This window comes from Schistocerca americana, chromosome 11 (genome assembly GCF_021461395.2).
Source record: "Schistocerca americana isolate TAMUIC-IGC-003095 chromosome 11, iqSchAmer2.1, whole genome shotgun sequence".
Taxonomy (NCBI): domain Eukaryota; kingdom Metazoa; phylum Arthropoda; class Insecta; order Orthoptera; family Acrididae; genus Schistocerca; species Schistocerca americana.
This window is the reverse complement of record NC_060129.1, coordinates 100,678,747-100,696,410: the sequence shown is the minus strand read 5'-3', so window position 1 is coordinate 100,696,410 and position 17,664 is coordinate 100,678,747. Positions and strand designations below refer to the sequence as shown.

The 17,664-nt window shown below is 43.2% G+C and overlaps 1 protein-coding gene across 3 annotated transcripts in view; it reads right to left on the bottom strand.

Moving 5' to 3' along the window:
- Window positions 1-6,996: 6,996 nt before the first annotated feature.
- The window catches only part of LOC124553873 (ankyrin-3-like), a 107,799-nt gene continuing 97,131 nt past the window's right edge, over window positions 6,997-17,664 (bottom strand). For all 3 annotated transcript variants that reach the window (XM_047127874.1, XM_047127876.1, XM_047127875.1), the window contains one exon: window positions 6,997-7,573. In XM_047127874.1, coding sequence (XP_046983830.1) covers window positions 7,138-7,573 — 436 coding nt within the window. In that variant the 3' untranslated portion in view covers window positions 6,997-7,137. The remainder of the gene's footprint in view (window positions 7,574-17,664) is intronic.

Below are 17,664 nucleotides of genomic sequence, written 5' to 3'. Positions count from 1 at the left end.
GTGTTGGGTGAAATTACCTTGTTTGAAGATATGGGTCATCATCAGGATCAGGACCCTGTTTGGGCCCCCATTAAGCCACATGTGTTGTCAGGAGAGCTGTTGGATGAGTATGTTGTTAAGAGTGGTATTTTCTGTAAGATGGTGGGAGAGGCTAAGCTATGCAGGATCTGTTTTCCTGTAACTTTGGTGCACCCGGTTTTTCGTTATTTTCATGATTCGTTGGTCGGTGGCCATTTGGGTACTTATAAGACTCTCCAAAAAATCAAGGAGCATTTAACTTGGCCCTCCATGAACCGGGATGTAAGAGAGATGATATCTCAATGCCGCTGGTCTAATGTAGCCAAACGCAAGAATGCTCCTCAAACGGGTTTGTTGGGTTCTGAACGAGAATCGTGTCCTACGCACAAGCTCTTTATTGATTATTTAGGACCTTTACCTCGTACTAAGACGGGTCATTGATATGTACAAGTTATTATCGATGCATTCTCCAGATTTACTTGGCTCATCACGACCCATAACGTTACCGCTGCCACCACTATTTATCATTTTACTAAAATTTTCAATATTTTTGGCCCACCCAAGCAGCTTGTTAGCGATAATGCTCCTGCTTTTCTTTCATCTCCTTTCAAGGCTGTCTGTTTTCATAACGGTGTCAGGCATATCACTATCACCCCATATTATCCCCATCGGTCTTTCGCGGAGAGAGATAACCGAAATCACAAGTCCACATTGATTATTTATGATCAGAAAACCCCAAGTAAAAGGAACTCCAGTCTTCCCTTGCTTAGTTTTGCCTTTAAAACCGCCAGTCATGAAGCCTTGCGAGATACGTCCTCCTCCTTGTTCTTTTCCTATCTGGTTAATTCCCCTTTTTCAAACTTATGGGGAATTCAAGATCTTATTCCAGCCGATATTAGTCCTCGTTTTATCAAGGAAAACTGGAACTGGGCCAGGTGCAATACACTCAGAGCCCATAGTAAATAATCTGAGCATTATAATAGCAATAAAAATACCTTTAAGGGTAGGTCAGTGGATCATGTTTATGTCCGCTATTTACCAGGGAGGCAGGTGCGTGGCGGGAATCTTAGTAAATTAACTCCTAGTTTCCTGGGGCCTTGCACTATCATGTGTTTTTTAGGCGAGGTAAACCTGTTGGTCAAGGAGAACAGTTCAGGTAAGCAGTATCAGGTTCACCTTAGCCAAGTTACGTTCAGGTAGCTCAGGGGTTGAATTACCCCCATCCTGCATTAAGTTTGAGGGGGTGAGATTGAGTCGTTGCTGGCTCAGGCTATGTGCTGGATTAAACCACCGTTGCGATTCTGTGTTTAGTCCCCTGCAGTTATTGCGGTTATGCTGTTATCCTCTCCTTCTGCGGGTGGCAGCAACAGTGTGTATCTATGTTCGCACCTTGGACTATCTTTGACCTGGCGCTTATATTTTCCATCTGGCTGATGTGCGACCGGTCGGTCGGTTGGCGTGGAGCAGCCAGGAATTCTCGGTGGTGCGTTGTTTGGCCGGGCCTGCTGGCGGTCTCTATGCAGTGTCGTAGTGTGAGGCGTTCTTCCCATTGCTACGAGGACCATGGATCATCGACCCAGGACACGAAAGTTGAGTTTCGATTTAACCTACCAGCAAGTTAAGACTGTTCACATTGTGTCGTTTGGAGTTCGTTGTCGCTGTTGGGGTATTCCCTTGAGCAACAACATGGTTTTCAAGTCAGAAAACTCTATTCACCCTCCGGTGGAGCATCACTGTATTTGGTTATTTGAATTGAAGTTCAGCAGTGGAATCTTTTGCCTTGTGACCGTTAACGTTCCGATTACCTGCTCTAGCAGTTGACGTAAATTTCTGGCAGTGTAGTTTCCTCATTGTGTTGTTGTTGTCCAGTACACTGTGTAGTTTGACTGCTCCATGTATGATTCGTTGTCGTTTTTCTCTTAAGGCCTTCAGCCGAGTTTAAAATGTTGTTTCACGTTAGTCCTTTGGTTTTTAAAAATTTTAATGTTGCAGAATTTTAAGTTTTGGTCCTTCAGCCGATTTCTAGTTTGACTTGTGCGTTTAAGGCCTGCAACCTAGTTTAAAGTACTGTTTCACATAAGCCCTTTGGCATTCTAAAACTTTTAATGTTGTTGAATTTTAAGTCTTGGGCCTTCAGCCGATTTTGAGTTTGAGTTCTTTTGCTCTCAAGGCTTTAAGCCTAAATTAAAGAGCTTTTTCACGTAAGTCCTTTGGTATTCTCTAAAAAAATAATGTTATGGAGTTTTAAGTCTTAAGCCTTCAGCCGACTTGAATTTAATTTGTTTGCTTCAGCCTAACTAAAGAACTATTTCAAGACAAGGCTTGCCTGTTAAATTTCTGATTATGGTTGCGTCTTAAATTACTGGCCTTCAGACATTTTTAAGTTAAAGTAGCTTCCAGCCGGTAATTAAGTCCCAAGGATAAAAGCTGTGAGTATTTTTTTTTTTTTTGGGGGGGGGGGGGTAATCTTGTAATGTTTGATTAAATAATAAAGTTGTATGTTTGAGTGTAGCTGACAGCCCTTATTTTGGCCCCTTTCCACAATTTAGACTATCTGTCCTGTCCTGCAGGATTAGCAGGGCGTCTCACTATTGTCTTTGTCCCATTGTAAACGTGTCAGACGAAATGGACACCCCACCATTCTAAATTGGCATGTAGCTTTTCATCAGACTGTAACAGGAGGTTGCGATGAAAATTAATTCCCGGCACCATATTGAGGCTTTTGTGGGGAGTGACTGAAAGCTGAATATCACCCAGCTTTCCAGAGGCGAGTAACGTCTGGGAGTGGGTTGGGGATGCCATCTGAACAAAATAGACCCATTGTGCATTTTGGACAGTGCTGGCACATTCACAAACTTATCCTCTAAGTACTCAATAAAAACAGAGGTTTCGTTTCGAGAAAGGGGTACCCATCAGTTTTGCTGCCTAAGTAACATGGTGAATATTGATCCTGTCACTCTCAAGCACTATGTTGCTCCCAAGGTGTTCCTAGAGAGGGGAACGAGTTAGGGTCATACTTGTCAGTGTTGTAATCAACCTTTCCATTTTTAGAGATTGACGGGGTCATTCAGTCCCCAGCAAATGATGACTTAGCCTGCTTCATTGCAAGTCATCCATCCTGATGACACCATCGTCGATCAAGGGCTCTCCCCACAGGTGCCACCCAGCCATAGCAAAGGCCACCTGGAATGATGGGTGTTGATGGGAGTTCTGATGCCCCATGAAGACAGTCATATACTCCTTGGCATACATGGGGAGTTTACAGCTGAGGCATCAGCAGTGTTTTCATGGGACCACCACCAAATGGGTACATGATGGCCCCAACCCAACAGACTGGCTACTGTGCTGGATATTAGGCGCAGAGGAATCCTATAGTGTCATGGGGTCGAAAGAGAAGAGGAGACGACGGAAATAGATGACATACCCCATAAAATGTCCTCACCCAGTTTCAAGAAGAGATGCAAAGCCATGATGACAAGAGATTCAGGAGACAGAATCTAAGGGCACTATAGATAACTTGTGCCCCCATATGATACGCACTTCTGTGGAATTTGGAAAGTGGAAGGTCAAACCATAGAATGGGACCTGAACATATGGCGAAAATGTGTGTGACTCCTTTTAGTCGCCCCTTACGACAGGCAGGAATATCTCGAGCCTATTCTAGCCCCTGGACCTGCTGGTTGAAGTGATTTGGTATTTATCTCGAAACATAAGACACCAAATGGGAAGTCTTACCTACCAAACTGCTCGAGTGAGATATTCGAAAAAATGCAAAGGATAAATACTAGGACTTACATCTTAAAGGATAGAAGTGGCACTGAAATTGACGGATGCTTTTACTCAGAGGAATAGAGCTCAGAACCACATGTATTTCTCAAAGTGCACATCACAAATAGTTGAGGAAATAAGCACTAGTTAAATACCTTAGTTTTACTGCAACAGAAAACGAATGGACTGACGATGAGGATTTGCTGTATAATGTGGTGCACAGAGGACAACCAGCACAGCAGCGTAATATGCTCAAAAGGATATTTATTATAGGAGATGGTGGTGTTCTCGACAAACTACGAGTCGAATTACACGTTCTGTGGTATGACAACAGCAGAGATGGTACAAAGTCTCATAAACGTTTTCCTCATGGTGATAAGGAGATTAAACTCCTTGCTGAGGCGTGTTTGGAACATGACACTTTATATGCAGGAGATAAAGGTCTTCCAAGCCGTCATGCTGCAGACCTTACGTTAGCCTATCAAGCCAAGGTAATAAGTGTGAGAAAAGATATTGTTCTAGGACACTGTAGTACAGAATTTTTAGTGGCTACAACGATGCATGGTAAAAGCAAGTTGGGCATGGATGTGAATTTCAAGCAAGTTATGAACGCTGCACATCGTGCTCTGAACTTTAAGAAGAAGAAAACTATGATGAAGAAGAAGAGGCTAGGGCAGATGTGTTCAAAAACTGTGTCCTGCCAGCAATGTGTGCAGCGAAAAGAGCCCTGAACCGTAAAGGACTGGTTAGAGCACCAGGGTTCTACTGATACATCAGGAGGTGTTATCCCCTTCCTAATTCCTGCATTTCTGTCCTCTCAGGTCTCTCAGCGCTAATTTCACTGGCTGGTGGTGCTGCAGCTATTGCCAGAACAGTAAAGAACGCACAGAACCCCCATGAGACATAACTACATGATGGAAGTGGCAGCCATCAGAAATGGACCAGACCGGAAACCATATAAGGAAGCATTAGGGCTCTTCATAAATTGAAATAAGGCTCATTAGCTATCCTACCAGACAGGGTGCTTAGAAATTCAAATCTTCTGAGGTTTGTTAAGAAAAAATTCAGGGTTCCTAGATTCTGTGGTGTGTTTATGCAGTATATTTTACCAAAAACTATGTGGAATTTAAGATAATGTGGGAATGTGAATGTAGATATTACCAGGCCCAGGATGCAAGTGGGTGGCATATGCTAAGAAATTAGAAATAATGTCTACTAATACTATTTTGGAGAGGTGTAGCCATCAGAAGAATTGCAAAGATACTTCACAAACAGAAGACGTTTGCTCTACAGTCTTCATCGATACCAAGATATTAATACCAGTGTGGGCATCTGTGAATCATATTCCCACTACTTCTCACCAAGAAGGATATATAAGGATGTGTGTTAAACATCCACTCATCAGTTGAGGTTCAGTGGGAATATAATCTGACTTTAAAATAACGATCATCTGTATTACTGGATGTGGAGTATTGCACTGATTGGATTGGAGACGCACAGCACCATTCAGAATGTTAAGGATGTTGACAATAAACTTCATTTGGAAATTAATGATAGAAAATAAATTGCGGATATACAGCATGCTGCAGTGGATGACTGCTACCTATGGATTATGGCTTGGAGACACCCTGACAGCATCACTACCATGTTGTGCGCAATAGGCTGCATGATGCGCAACTCCACTCCCAACATCCATGGCGAGGTCTATCTTTGTAACCACAACACCATACAGCACGGTACAGATGGGCCCAACAACATGCCAAATGGACCACTCAGGATTGGCATTAGGTTCTTTTCACCGATGAGTGTCGCATGTGCCTTAAACCAGACAATCGTCAGAGAGGTGTTAGGAAGCAACCTGGTCAGGCTGAACGCTTTAGACATTCTGTCCAATAAGTGCAGCAAGATGGAGGTTCCCTACTGTTTTGGGGTGGCATTATGTGGGGCCGACGTACATGCCACAGGTGGCCGTGGAAGGCGCTGTAACAGCTGTACAATATGCGAATGCCATCCCCAACCTATAGTGCATTCATATTTGCAGCACGTTGGCGAGACATTCGTCTTCATGGACGAAAATTTGCGCCCCCATCGTGCACATCTTGTGAACGACTTCCTTCAGTATAACGACATCGAGTGGCCAGCGTATTCTCCAGATATGAACCTTATCGGGCATGCCTGGGACAGATTGGAAAGAGCTGTATATTGACAACGTAACCCATCAACCACTCTAAGGGATCTACAATGAATGGCCATTGAGGAGTGGGACAATCAGGACCAACAGTGCCTTGATGAACTTGTGGATGCTTTGCCACGACAAATACATGCATGCATCAATGCAACAGAACTTGCGACTGGGTATGAGAGGTACTGGGATGTACACCAGTCTGGACCACCACCTCCGAACGTCTCGCTCTATGATGGTACAACATGCAATGTGCCATTTTCATGAACAATAAAATGGGCGGAAATGATGTTTATTTTGATCTCTATTCCAATTTTCTTTACTAGTTACGGAACTCTTGGAGCTGTGGTGATGCATACATTTTTTGATGTGTTTATCTGTACTGCAGGCACACCAATAAATTCTGTCTGGCATCTGAATTAGTGTAGTGTGAATACTTCTAATAATATGACATTGTAACTATGGGCACAAATTATTGGACTATCTGCCCAGTACAGACACAGGAAAATTCCTTTCTAAGCGTACTGCTTACATGGCAGTAATATGTATGTTGTGAAATTTACAGCAGTTTCACATAGCACCTTTGCTGCTCCTATCAAGTACTCTTCAGTAATTATGTGTTGTAGAGACCTGGTGTATTTTTCGGAGTCTCTTGTTTTCAAGAATGGAATCTTGCTTCTGACGACTTGCATTACTTTGTAAATATCTTACGTTGTTAATCTTGTCTGAGTTGGGTTGGGTTGATTTGAAAGAAGAGACCAAACAGCGAGGTCATTGGTCTCATCAGATTAGAGGAGGATGAGGAAGGAAGTCGGCTGTGCCATGTCAAAGGAACCATCCCAGAATTTGCCTGAAGTGATTCAGGGAAATCACAGAAAACCTAAATCAGGAAGGCCGGACATGGGATTGAACCATCGTCCTCCCAGTTTGAGGCCAGTGTGCTAACCACTGCACCACCTGAATCGGTCTCTTGTTCTGATGTTAGTGGAGTAGTTAGATGTAGATAGAAAATACCGTTACAAAGAATGTCTGCTTATTTAACATTTTGCATATTTTATTTTAAAGAGAAGGAAAAATCATGTATCAAAGCTTTATTTAGTTCACATCACAGTCGTTTGTTGGAATGCTAGATAGGATTTCTACCATCCATTGTCGCTTGTTCACTCTTGCTAAGTCCAGCGCAGTGTTCCCTGCGTCCTCCTTGGCGTCCCTATCGGCCCCTGCATCCAGCAGCGCCTTCGCCGCCTCTGCGTTGCCGTAGGGTGCCGCCCAGTGCAGAGGCGTCCTACCCCACTGATCCTTGGCATCGACGTCGGCCGAGGACGCCGCCAGCAGCCGCACCACTGCCGCATGGCTTTCCATGCAGCCAAATGTAGAGGCGTCTGCCTCACATCGGTCCTGGCATCCACTTCTGCCCCATTCCCGATCAGACACCTCACAATATCAGTATGTCCCTGCTTCGCTGCATAATGTAGAGCGGTCCACATGGTCCATCCTCTGTACCCCACATCAGCACCAGCCCCAAGCAGTACCTGCACTTCCTCCATTAACCCCCGTGTAGCTGACTGGAGCAGCCCCCTGCTGTTCATGTCTGCAGGAAGGGTCCTGCAAGAAAGAGAGAAGTTCTCGTATTTTTCTCCATATATACACTGTTTATGAGGTAAACTATAACGACTAGTTCTAAAAACATGTCAGAACAGTGGAAACTAATGAATCTTCAAATTTTCCCCCTCTATCATATAATACAGAATAGTGGAAAAGTGCCTCTCCATTGAAGTACAGATATACAATCGCATCCTCCTCACAAAGCTTCACTCACTCACCATAAGAAAGTCTTACATTCCATCACTCCACAAATTCAGATGTTACATTTTGCCACATAGATTCCTGATTGTGAATTCATATGAGCTCAGGATGCTATTGTTAATCAGTGTTGGCACTTCACTGAAAGAGATGATTAACGCAGACTCTACTTGTCCTCTACACTCAGCAAATCATCCTAATACTAGCAATTGCAACTAAAAAAATCACTTATTACCGTATTTAAATAAGATTTCCTATTGTGGGAGAAAAAATTTTGAATCTATTTACTAGAAAATTTACTGACACAGCCCCTTCAAACAGAGAAAGCTACATCACTTAACATTTCCAGGCTGAGATGCTGTGGTCTGTACTTAAGACTCTCCCCTGATGTTTCGCCTTCGACTGCGGAAGGCATCCTCCAAGAACAATTGGCGAACTGCCCAGTTGGCAGTTCGCCGATTGTCCTCGGTGGATGCCTTCCGCAGTCGAAGGCGAAACGTTAGGGGAGAGTCTTATGTATGGACCACGGCATCTCAGACCGGAAATGTTAAGTGATGACAATAACTGCCGTGAAAGGCTTCATTCTATTAGAGAAAGCTAAAATTTACCAGCAAACCTTTTAGACGAAATATTTCAGGTATGGCTATGACACTAATTCGATTCCCCTGCCCCTACACACAAACACATTTGATGGCACATGCACATGAGTCCACATGCACAGATAAACACAACTGCACAGTAACGAGCAAGCACACATGCATTCAGCACACACACAGATACACAGGCACACATGCAGATTCTCACTCACACACACACACACACACACACACACACACACACACATTCTTAACCCATGTTCTTGTCGGTGCAATGCACCAGAAAGCAGCTGAGAAGTCTGCAGTTTATGAGACAAAATTAATGCTTCATCTACAGACCTGAAGTTAATCTAGAAGAAGGCGTTAGCGACCATAATGTCGTTGTGGCTTCTATGTCAGTGGAAGTTACAAAAAAGGTAAAGAAACAGCGTAGAGGTTTCTTGTTTGGGATTGCAAATAAAAGTGTCATTAATGAATATCTTCATTGTCAGCTCCAAGCTTTCGCCGTGGGACACAAAGACATTGAGCATCTTTGGTCAGAATTTAAAGGTACTGTCCACCACGTGCTAGAGAAGTGTGTGCCTAGCAGATATGTAGGGGAGGGAAAGGCTCCACCTTGGTGCAACAAACAAATTAGGAAGTTGCTGAGAAAGCAAATTTTGCACAGTCGTTTTTAACGTAGTCACTGCCCCACTGACCAACAGAAATTATGTGAAATGAAAGCAGCTGTCAAAAGATCAATGAGAGATTATTTTAACGAATTTGAAAATATTTCATCTGCAGATTCTAAAAACAATCCCAAAAACATTTGGTCGTACGTAAAATCTATGAAGCCACAAATAATTCAATATCTTCTCTTGGTGACAGTACAGGTAATGTAATGGATGATGGTAAACAGAAGGCCAAAATTCTAAACCTAGCTTTCAAAAACTCGTTTCGGTAGATCACTGCAGCACCTTTCCCCCTTTCAACTATCAAAAAAACACAAGGATGGCTGACATATTGTTTAGTGTAGATGGGATTGTAAAACAGTTAAGATCCTTAGACGCCAGGAAGGCACTGGACCAGACAGTATCCTTGTAAGATTATATGTAGACTATGCTACAAATATAGCACCGTTCTTATTCATCTTCTATCAGACATAATTGCAACAGAGGAGTGTTACACAGTACTGGAAGAAGGCTCAGGTCATAGTAATCAATAAGAAGGGTAGAAAATCAAATGCACATAATTAATGACTAATTTCACTGACATCGATTTGTTGTAGAATCATGAACATATTTTGTGTTCACACATAATGAACTTTTTAGACTCCGAGAAGCTCACCTGCTGAAACCAGCACAGTTTTAGGAAACAGCGGTCATGCGAGACACAGCTGGACCTCTGTGTGCATGATATACGGCAGGCTCTACATACCGGCTCCCAGGTTGTTGCCATATTTCTCGACTTTCGAAAGGCGTTCGACTCAGTTCCTTACTGTCACTTGCTGCATAAAGTGCGCTGCTTTCTACTATTTACATAAACGATCTGGTTGATGGTACTGACATTGGCATTAGACTGTTTGCCGATGATGCTGTAGTTTACAGGAAAGTAGTATCACACGAAAGTTGTGAACAAATCAGTCAGGATTTGCAAAAAATAAATGTGTGGTGTAATGACTGGCAGTTATCTCTCAGTATTAATAGGTGTGATCTACTGCTTATAACAAGGCGAAAATCCCCATTAATGTACGAGTACAAAATAAATGCCCAGTCTTCAGAAGTGGTAATATCCGTCAAGTATCTGGGTGTGACTATTTGAAATGATCTCAAATGGAATTATCAAGGAATGGTGAAGGCGATTCCTAGATTGCAGTTTATTGGTAGAATCCTGAAACGATGCAGCCCTTCAACAGAGGAAATGGCTTACAATACGTTAGTTCGTCCAGTCTTAGAGTATTGTTCGTCAGTATGGGACCCTTATCAGTTGCGTCTTATTCAAGAGATTGAGAAGGTCCAAAGAAGAGCGGCAAGATTCGTAACTGGTACATTTAGCCACCGCTAGAGCGTTACAAATCTCATAGAAAGTTTGAAGTGAAACACATGACGTGCTAAACGGAAGGGGCTGCTCACTAAATTTCGAAATCCAATCTTCGCCGAGGATGTAGAGGTTATATTATTACCACCAACTTTCAGATCCCTCAATAATCACCATTCAAAGATAAGGGTAATTAGGGCTTGTACAGAGGCGTTCAGACAGTCGTTTATCCGTCGCGCGATCGGCGAGTGGAACAGAAGGGAGGGATGGGGGATATGACTTTGGCGCGGATTGTGCACTCTGCACACACCGCTTGGTGGTTAGCGGAGTATATATATAAATGTAGATGTGGATGTACATGGTAATCTGAAATATTGATGCAAATAAACTCCAGTCTCCTGACACACTGTTGACCTCACAACGATGATGTATGCCTGCACACCATTTCATTCGCATGTGACAGCATCACTATAATGTGGCTAAGATGTGGAGCAAAATTTTTTATATGTTAAAGAAAATTAAGAACAAGTAGTTTCTCTCATTCCGCCAAGTAAGATGTTACGGCTGATAAAACCAATTTCCATCAGTCGATGCAGCACTTGCCCTCTTTTTCTGCAAACAACAAAATCATAGAGTTCACATACTCAAAATAAACCATAATACTCTGTCAGATGTGTGAGACCCTCCTTGATCTCTCCTATGGAATGAAGAAGTAGCAAATGAAAATTCTGAATTACCATAAAATCGCTAACAGCTAGTATGTGGTTCTCAGCCACGCGGGAATAGCCGAGCGGTCTTAGGCGCTGCAGTCATGGAGCGTGCAGCTGGTCCCGGCAGAGGTTCGAGTACTCCCTCGGGCATGGGTTTGTGTGTTCGTCCTTAGGATAATTTAGGTCAAGTAGTGTGTAAGCTTAGGGACTGATGACCTTAACAGTTAAGTCTGATAAGATTTCACACACATTTGAACATTTTTTTTTTATTTGTGGTTTTGATGCTCACAGTGCTACACTAAGCTTGGACTTCGGCGAGGTACTTCCCTTTCCCAGCTCCTGGTTTGTGCATCGGTTCACACATACCCACAGTTTGATGAGGAATTCTCGGAATAATGCTACTTAGAGCGGTCAAAGTCATGTCTAGAGATTCAAAGAGTCCAACAAAATAGAAGGGAGTGCACTTGTACACTTTACTACAGAACAACCTAGATTATCCACATTCAGACATTTGGCTGTCACTACTCGTATTGTAAGGAACCTGATGCAAGCTGATTAGGATTAGGGACATTGTAAGAGTCACCTCACTCCATATTCTTTCTATTAGTGCACATTTTATTATCAGCTGGTTGCCTCACTATCACTTCCAGTGCAAGAACTTTCCTGCTGCTGTACAACAGATTTTGTGGATGGCAGAGCTACTCGAATCCTGTATTCTCCTAGGGCAGTTACATATGCACATCTGTGCCTCAGTGTTTTTTGGCCATTTGAACATGGAAAACACATGTTGTCTTCAGTGGGACGAGATTCTGCGATGTGTAAGTGTTGTTGCTGGTTCCAACAGTGACGTCAAGCTGTAAAGGTGCCCTTGAGGTGCAAACTCTGGACAACATCCTGCTACATACAAGTGATCTGTGACAGGACACGGTGTGCCAGTCTGTCTGGTGAATGGCGGTCCTCGCACTGACGTCAGTAGGTATAAAGAACGACTTGTCATCCTGACGAAATATTACGCTTCCCACATGGAAATCTATTAGTTTCTCAGGAACTACTCTGCAATTTTCCTCTACGCAACATATATATGAACTTCATTAATGGCAGTGATATACTCCAAAATACTGTCTGCCTCTACATGTTACTTGCTACTCTGACACATTTTGGATTGGTGTATGTGCAGTTATTAATAGGACACTGCTTAAACTTATGATTTTGTTAGAAAAATACCACCCACATTAGGTATGGAAAGAAGTTTGTTATACATAATGTAATTTTAACTTTATGATTCTGGAAAGATGTTTATCACTTGTATTTTTATCTTAGTTTCCATCATTCTCAGAAGAAAATGTTACAGTAGTAACAGGGATTTTCTCTGCCTCGTGATGACTGTGTGTTGTGTGATGTCCTTAGGTTAGTTAGGTTTAAGTAGTTCTAAGTCCTAGGGGACTGATGACCATAGATGTTAAGTCCCATAGTGCTCAGAGCCATTTGAACCATTTTTTTTAGTATAATATTGTTTACAGTATTTCTTGTAAACACCTAGTATCCATGCAGTACCGTAGAATACAATCTATTTTATGATTTATCTGGCCCACATTGATCGAGATGTGGGGTGCGCGTGGAATAAAATGACATTTGGATGTAGTACCATGGTTGTTTTGCAGTGTTTCCTTGTTTTACATGTTATTGAGCACCATTCTTTGACCACCAACATCTGTGACTAGCAACAGTATTTGGGTTCATGATAGAGTTATTTTATTACAGGCAGTCTGGGAAATATCGTCATGCTGGCCGCTGTGGCCGAGTGGTTCTTTGCGTTTCAGTCCGGAACTGCGGTGCTGCTACGGTTGCAGGTTCGAATCCTGCCTCGGGTATGTATGTGTGTGATGTTCATAGGTTAGTTAGGCTTAAGTAGCTCTAATCCTAGGGGACTGATGACCTCAGATGTTAAGTCCCATAGTGCTCAGAGCCGTTTGAGCCAATACCGTCACGTCACACAAACTGAAGTACCATTGCCCATGTCCTGTTCCCAAATTTGGTGGACAGTGGAATAATTGCTGCTAAATAATTAATTCTACTGGTGATACATGCGATCATGAAGTATACCAGTTCGACATTATCAGATACTATTGTGTCATAGTCCTTCCTTGTTTCAAGTTTTTTCTTATGTTTATGCTCCCAATAAAGTGAAAGCATGTTTCTCAGTTTGGAAAAAGAGTGTAAGTACGAACACCACTGTCACGACAGCCAATGTTTATCAGGGACAAGGGTATCGTTGGGGAAGACTCATGGAAGTGTGATGGGACTGCTTTTGCACTCTTTATATGGGAATGATCTGACAGAGTAGCAACCTGCGACTAATTGTTGATGAGGCTGTAGTGTACGGGAAAGTGTACTCGTTTGATGACTGTAGGAGAATACAAGATGAGTTAGAAAGAATTTTTGCTTGATGTGATGAATGGCAGCTAGAAAAATACGCGTTAATGAAGATGAGTAGGAAAAAATTCCTCTAATGTATGAATATAATATAAGTGAGAATGTCTTTTGACAAAGGAACGTCTACTAAATATCTAGGCATAATGTAGCAAACTGATACGATATGAAACGAGAACGTAAGGACGTTATTAGGGATGTCGAGTGGTCGACTTCGGTTTACTGACAGTATTATAGGAAACTGTTTCTCACTTATAAAGGTGACTGTGTATAGAACACTAGCTCAACCAATTCTTCGATACTGCTCGAGTGTTTTGGATGCCCACCAGGTCTTATTAAAGGAAGTCATCCAAGCAATTCATAGGTGTGTTGCTAGATTTGTTAATGGTAGTTTCGATCAACACACAAGTATTGTGGAGATGCTTCGAGAACTCATACGGCTATCCCTGAAGCGAAGAGGACACATTTTCCGCGAAACACTAAGGAAACGTAGAGAACCACTCTTTTCACCTGTCTATGTATCGGTTCTACTACTGTCAACGTACATATTGCGAAAGGATCACGAATGAAAGCTACGAGTAGTTATGTCAACGTACATATTGCAAAAGGATCACGAAGGAAAGCTACGAGTAGTTATGGCTCTTATGGATGGATGCGTACAATCATTTCTCCCTCGCTCCATTTGTGAGCACACAGGAAATGAAATGACTAATACTACTGGAACATGGTATCTATCGCTTTGCGCCGTATGGTTACCAGTGGAATATGTATATAGATGTAGATGGATGTACATGTCCACTATATGGTACAAAGCACGCAGACACTCCCAAAAACTTACGTTTCTCATATTAGGGGCATTGTACTGCCACCTGCAGCGACCTCAGTAGTCATTTGACATCATGAGAGAGCAGAATGGGGCGCTCTGCAGAAGTCAAGGTCTTCGAACGTGGTTAGGTGATTTGATGTCACATGTATAATACGTATGTACGCGATATTTCCACACTCATAAACATCCCTAGGTCTACTGTTTCCGATTTGATAGTGACGTGGAAACGTGAAGGGACACGTACAGCACAAAATCATACAGGCCGACCTCGTCCAAGCTGTATCAGTATCCACTGCAAGTACTATGACAGTAGCGGGAGGTGAAAGAACTTGGATTTCACGATCGGGAGGCTGCTCATAGGCCACACATCATGCCACTAAATGCAGAACGTCCCCTCGCCTGGTGTAAGGAGCGTAAACAAGGACGATTGAACAGTGGAAAAACATTGTATCGAGTGAAGAATCACGGTACAGAATGTGGCGATCCGATGGCAGGGTGAGAGTATGGCGAATGCCTGGTGAACGTCATCTGCCAGCGTGTGTAGTGCCAACAGTAGAATTCGGAGGGACTTGCCCCCCTTGTTGTTTTGCGTGGCATTATCATAGCACAGGCCTGTATTGATGTTTTAAGCACCTTTTTGCTTTCCACTGTTGAAGAGCAATTCGGGGATGGTATCTGCATCTTCCAACACAATCGAGCATCTGTTCATAATGTCCGGCCTGTGGCAGAGTTGTTAGACGACAATAACATCCTTGCAATGGACTGGCCTGCAGAAAGTCCTGACTTGAATCCTATAGAACACCTTTCAGATATTTTGGAACGCCGACCTCGTGCCAGGCCTCGCCGACCGACATCGATATATCTCACCAGCGTAGCACTCCGTGAAGAATGGGCTGCCATCCCGCAAGAAACTTTCATATTGAATTCCAGCATTACCGGTGGAGGGCGCCACGAACTTGTAAGTCGTTCTCAGCCAGGTGCCCGGCTACTTTTGATCACACTGTCTAGATACCAACTCATTAGAACTACAGTGGCAATATGTCAGACCGGTTGCTGAAATTTGCAGATATATTTTGTATCTTGCATCACTCTATGAAGTTATTGAAAACAAACGTTACTGAACAACATTATGAGTATAATGGAAGTCGTTATTCAAAAGCAATCACCAGAGACTAAAGCACAAGTATCCCGCTGTCCCATTGTTTCACGAGCCGAATGATTTCCTGGTTCTGGACTTCCTGTAACGGCGACAGGAGCCAGTCATACGCTGTGCCCTTCAACACATCGTCAGAACTGAAACGCTTTCAGTTTTAATTTTTCTTTTTTTATTGGACCAAACACTTGGAAGTCGCAGGCCGACTATGACCTAGGGGTAGGGTAGGTGACCAAGCTGCTGCCACATGACCTTGGCTATTACATTTCGTGTGACGTTGATGACGTGTGACTTGCGTTACCGTGGCGCTGAATCGCTCCCTCCTACAGCAGCCCAGGCTGTATGCTCTGGATGGACTTGCGTAGGATATGTAGTGTCTCACAGTACACGTCACTATTAATGGCTTTTCCGTGTCCGACGGATTCGGTGAGTACCGGACCACGAACATCGAAATAGACTGTCAACTTCTCCTTGCAACTGACGGCACAGCTTTGAATTTTTTATGGGGGGGGGGGAGATGACGTTACATTCGCACCCCTACAGGTACCACCACGTTTTCCCAAGGTGGCAGATGCATATTTCAACTGTTTGGTTATTACAACCTTTTTCTTCTTTTCATTTGAACACTCCTCACACAAATGACAGCTTTTGTGAATTTGTGTAATTGAGTTAAAGACAACTATCTACTAGAAAGAGACGACAAGGCAGTGAACGTGTAGCTCAGAAGAATATGGCTAGCTGAAAAGATTATGGAAGGGCCCTCTTTCTCCACCTGCTGTACAGAGCATGATGAAGAAGTTTGTATCAACTGGAGAACTGGGCGTCGCTCTGGGAAGAGGCCGACACCACCACAGGTGGTTGATGAAATCGCTGGTCCCATGGCAGACAACGCTGCACACATTCCTAATCGTCAGGCAGTGCGTGTCTTGTGTCATGAAAGTTGAACATCCAGTGGTCCACTATATGGAAGGTGCTTTGAACCAATCTCTGAGCATGAAGTTCCTCTGTATGGTGAACACATCACTGTTTGGTGTGCCTTCATGGCCATGCTCATCATCGGCCCATTTCTTTTTTGAATAGATTGGCGCTCAAGGACCAAAGACATGCAGTGTCACAGGCCAGCATTCCTGTGATATGCCTCGCCATCATGTTATGAACTCAACAGTTTTCACGCAAGATGGTGCCCTAGCTCACATCGCTCGTGAAGTTCACCTGCTTCTCCGAAACACGTTTGGAAACGATCAAGTTATCATGCTATCGTTTCCGAATGCTTGGCCGGCACGATCACCTGATCTCACTCCCTGTAATTTCTGGTTGCGGGGCTACCTGTAGGACAGGGTTTACCAGTGGAACTTTTAGACTTGTGCTGATCTAAAGCCAAGCATTCCAAAACCCGTAGACACCATATCTATGAACATGCTTCACTTTGCTGTTCACAATGCAATACTGTGCTTTCAGACTCTTCTGGGCACTGATGGGCACCATATTGAGCACCTTTTGCAGACATAATGGTACCAGTACGTAATGGTATGCTGTACCGTAGCAGCACATTGAAAGTGTTTTAATTCAGGTGATTTTGCGTTATTTCTCTTCTCCATGTCCCTGAAATTGATGCTACCAAGTTTGGTCCTCGTACGTTCATTAGTTTCTGTGCTATAACGAGTTGAATAGGGAAAGACTAATTACAACCACCCAGACACAAGGGATGTGGGAGTGCAGGCTGTTGACACATGGTTAATGACATGTGGACCTTTGGGTCTTGCTTAGGTAGCATAATGGCAACCGCTGGCGATAAACGGGAAATACGGGTTAGAGTCGCAGTCTGGTACAAATTTTCGTTGTCGTCATTCCATCATACATCTAATGGTTGTCCATATTCGCAACTGCAAATACATTTCATGTGTATCAATTACCTGCTAGGTCTATGACCAAAATGGGATTTAACTAATGGACGACAAACATTATCAACATCGTTATAATTTATGAGGCGTCCGGAGGCAGTGTTAATGGCAGAATTGTCACAAAAAATGCCACTTCGACAGAGATGACTACTCCCAGCAATGTTACACGCAACTGACGTGGAACTACGTCTCGAAACATAAAAAGGACCCCAGGTGTCTGGCGTGAAAGGGTACATCAGAAGAAATCTCACGAAATCAGGT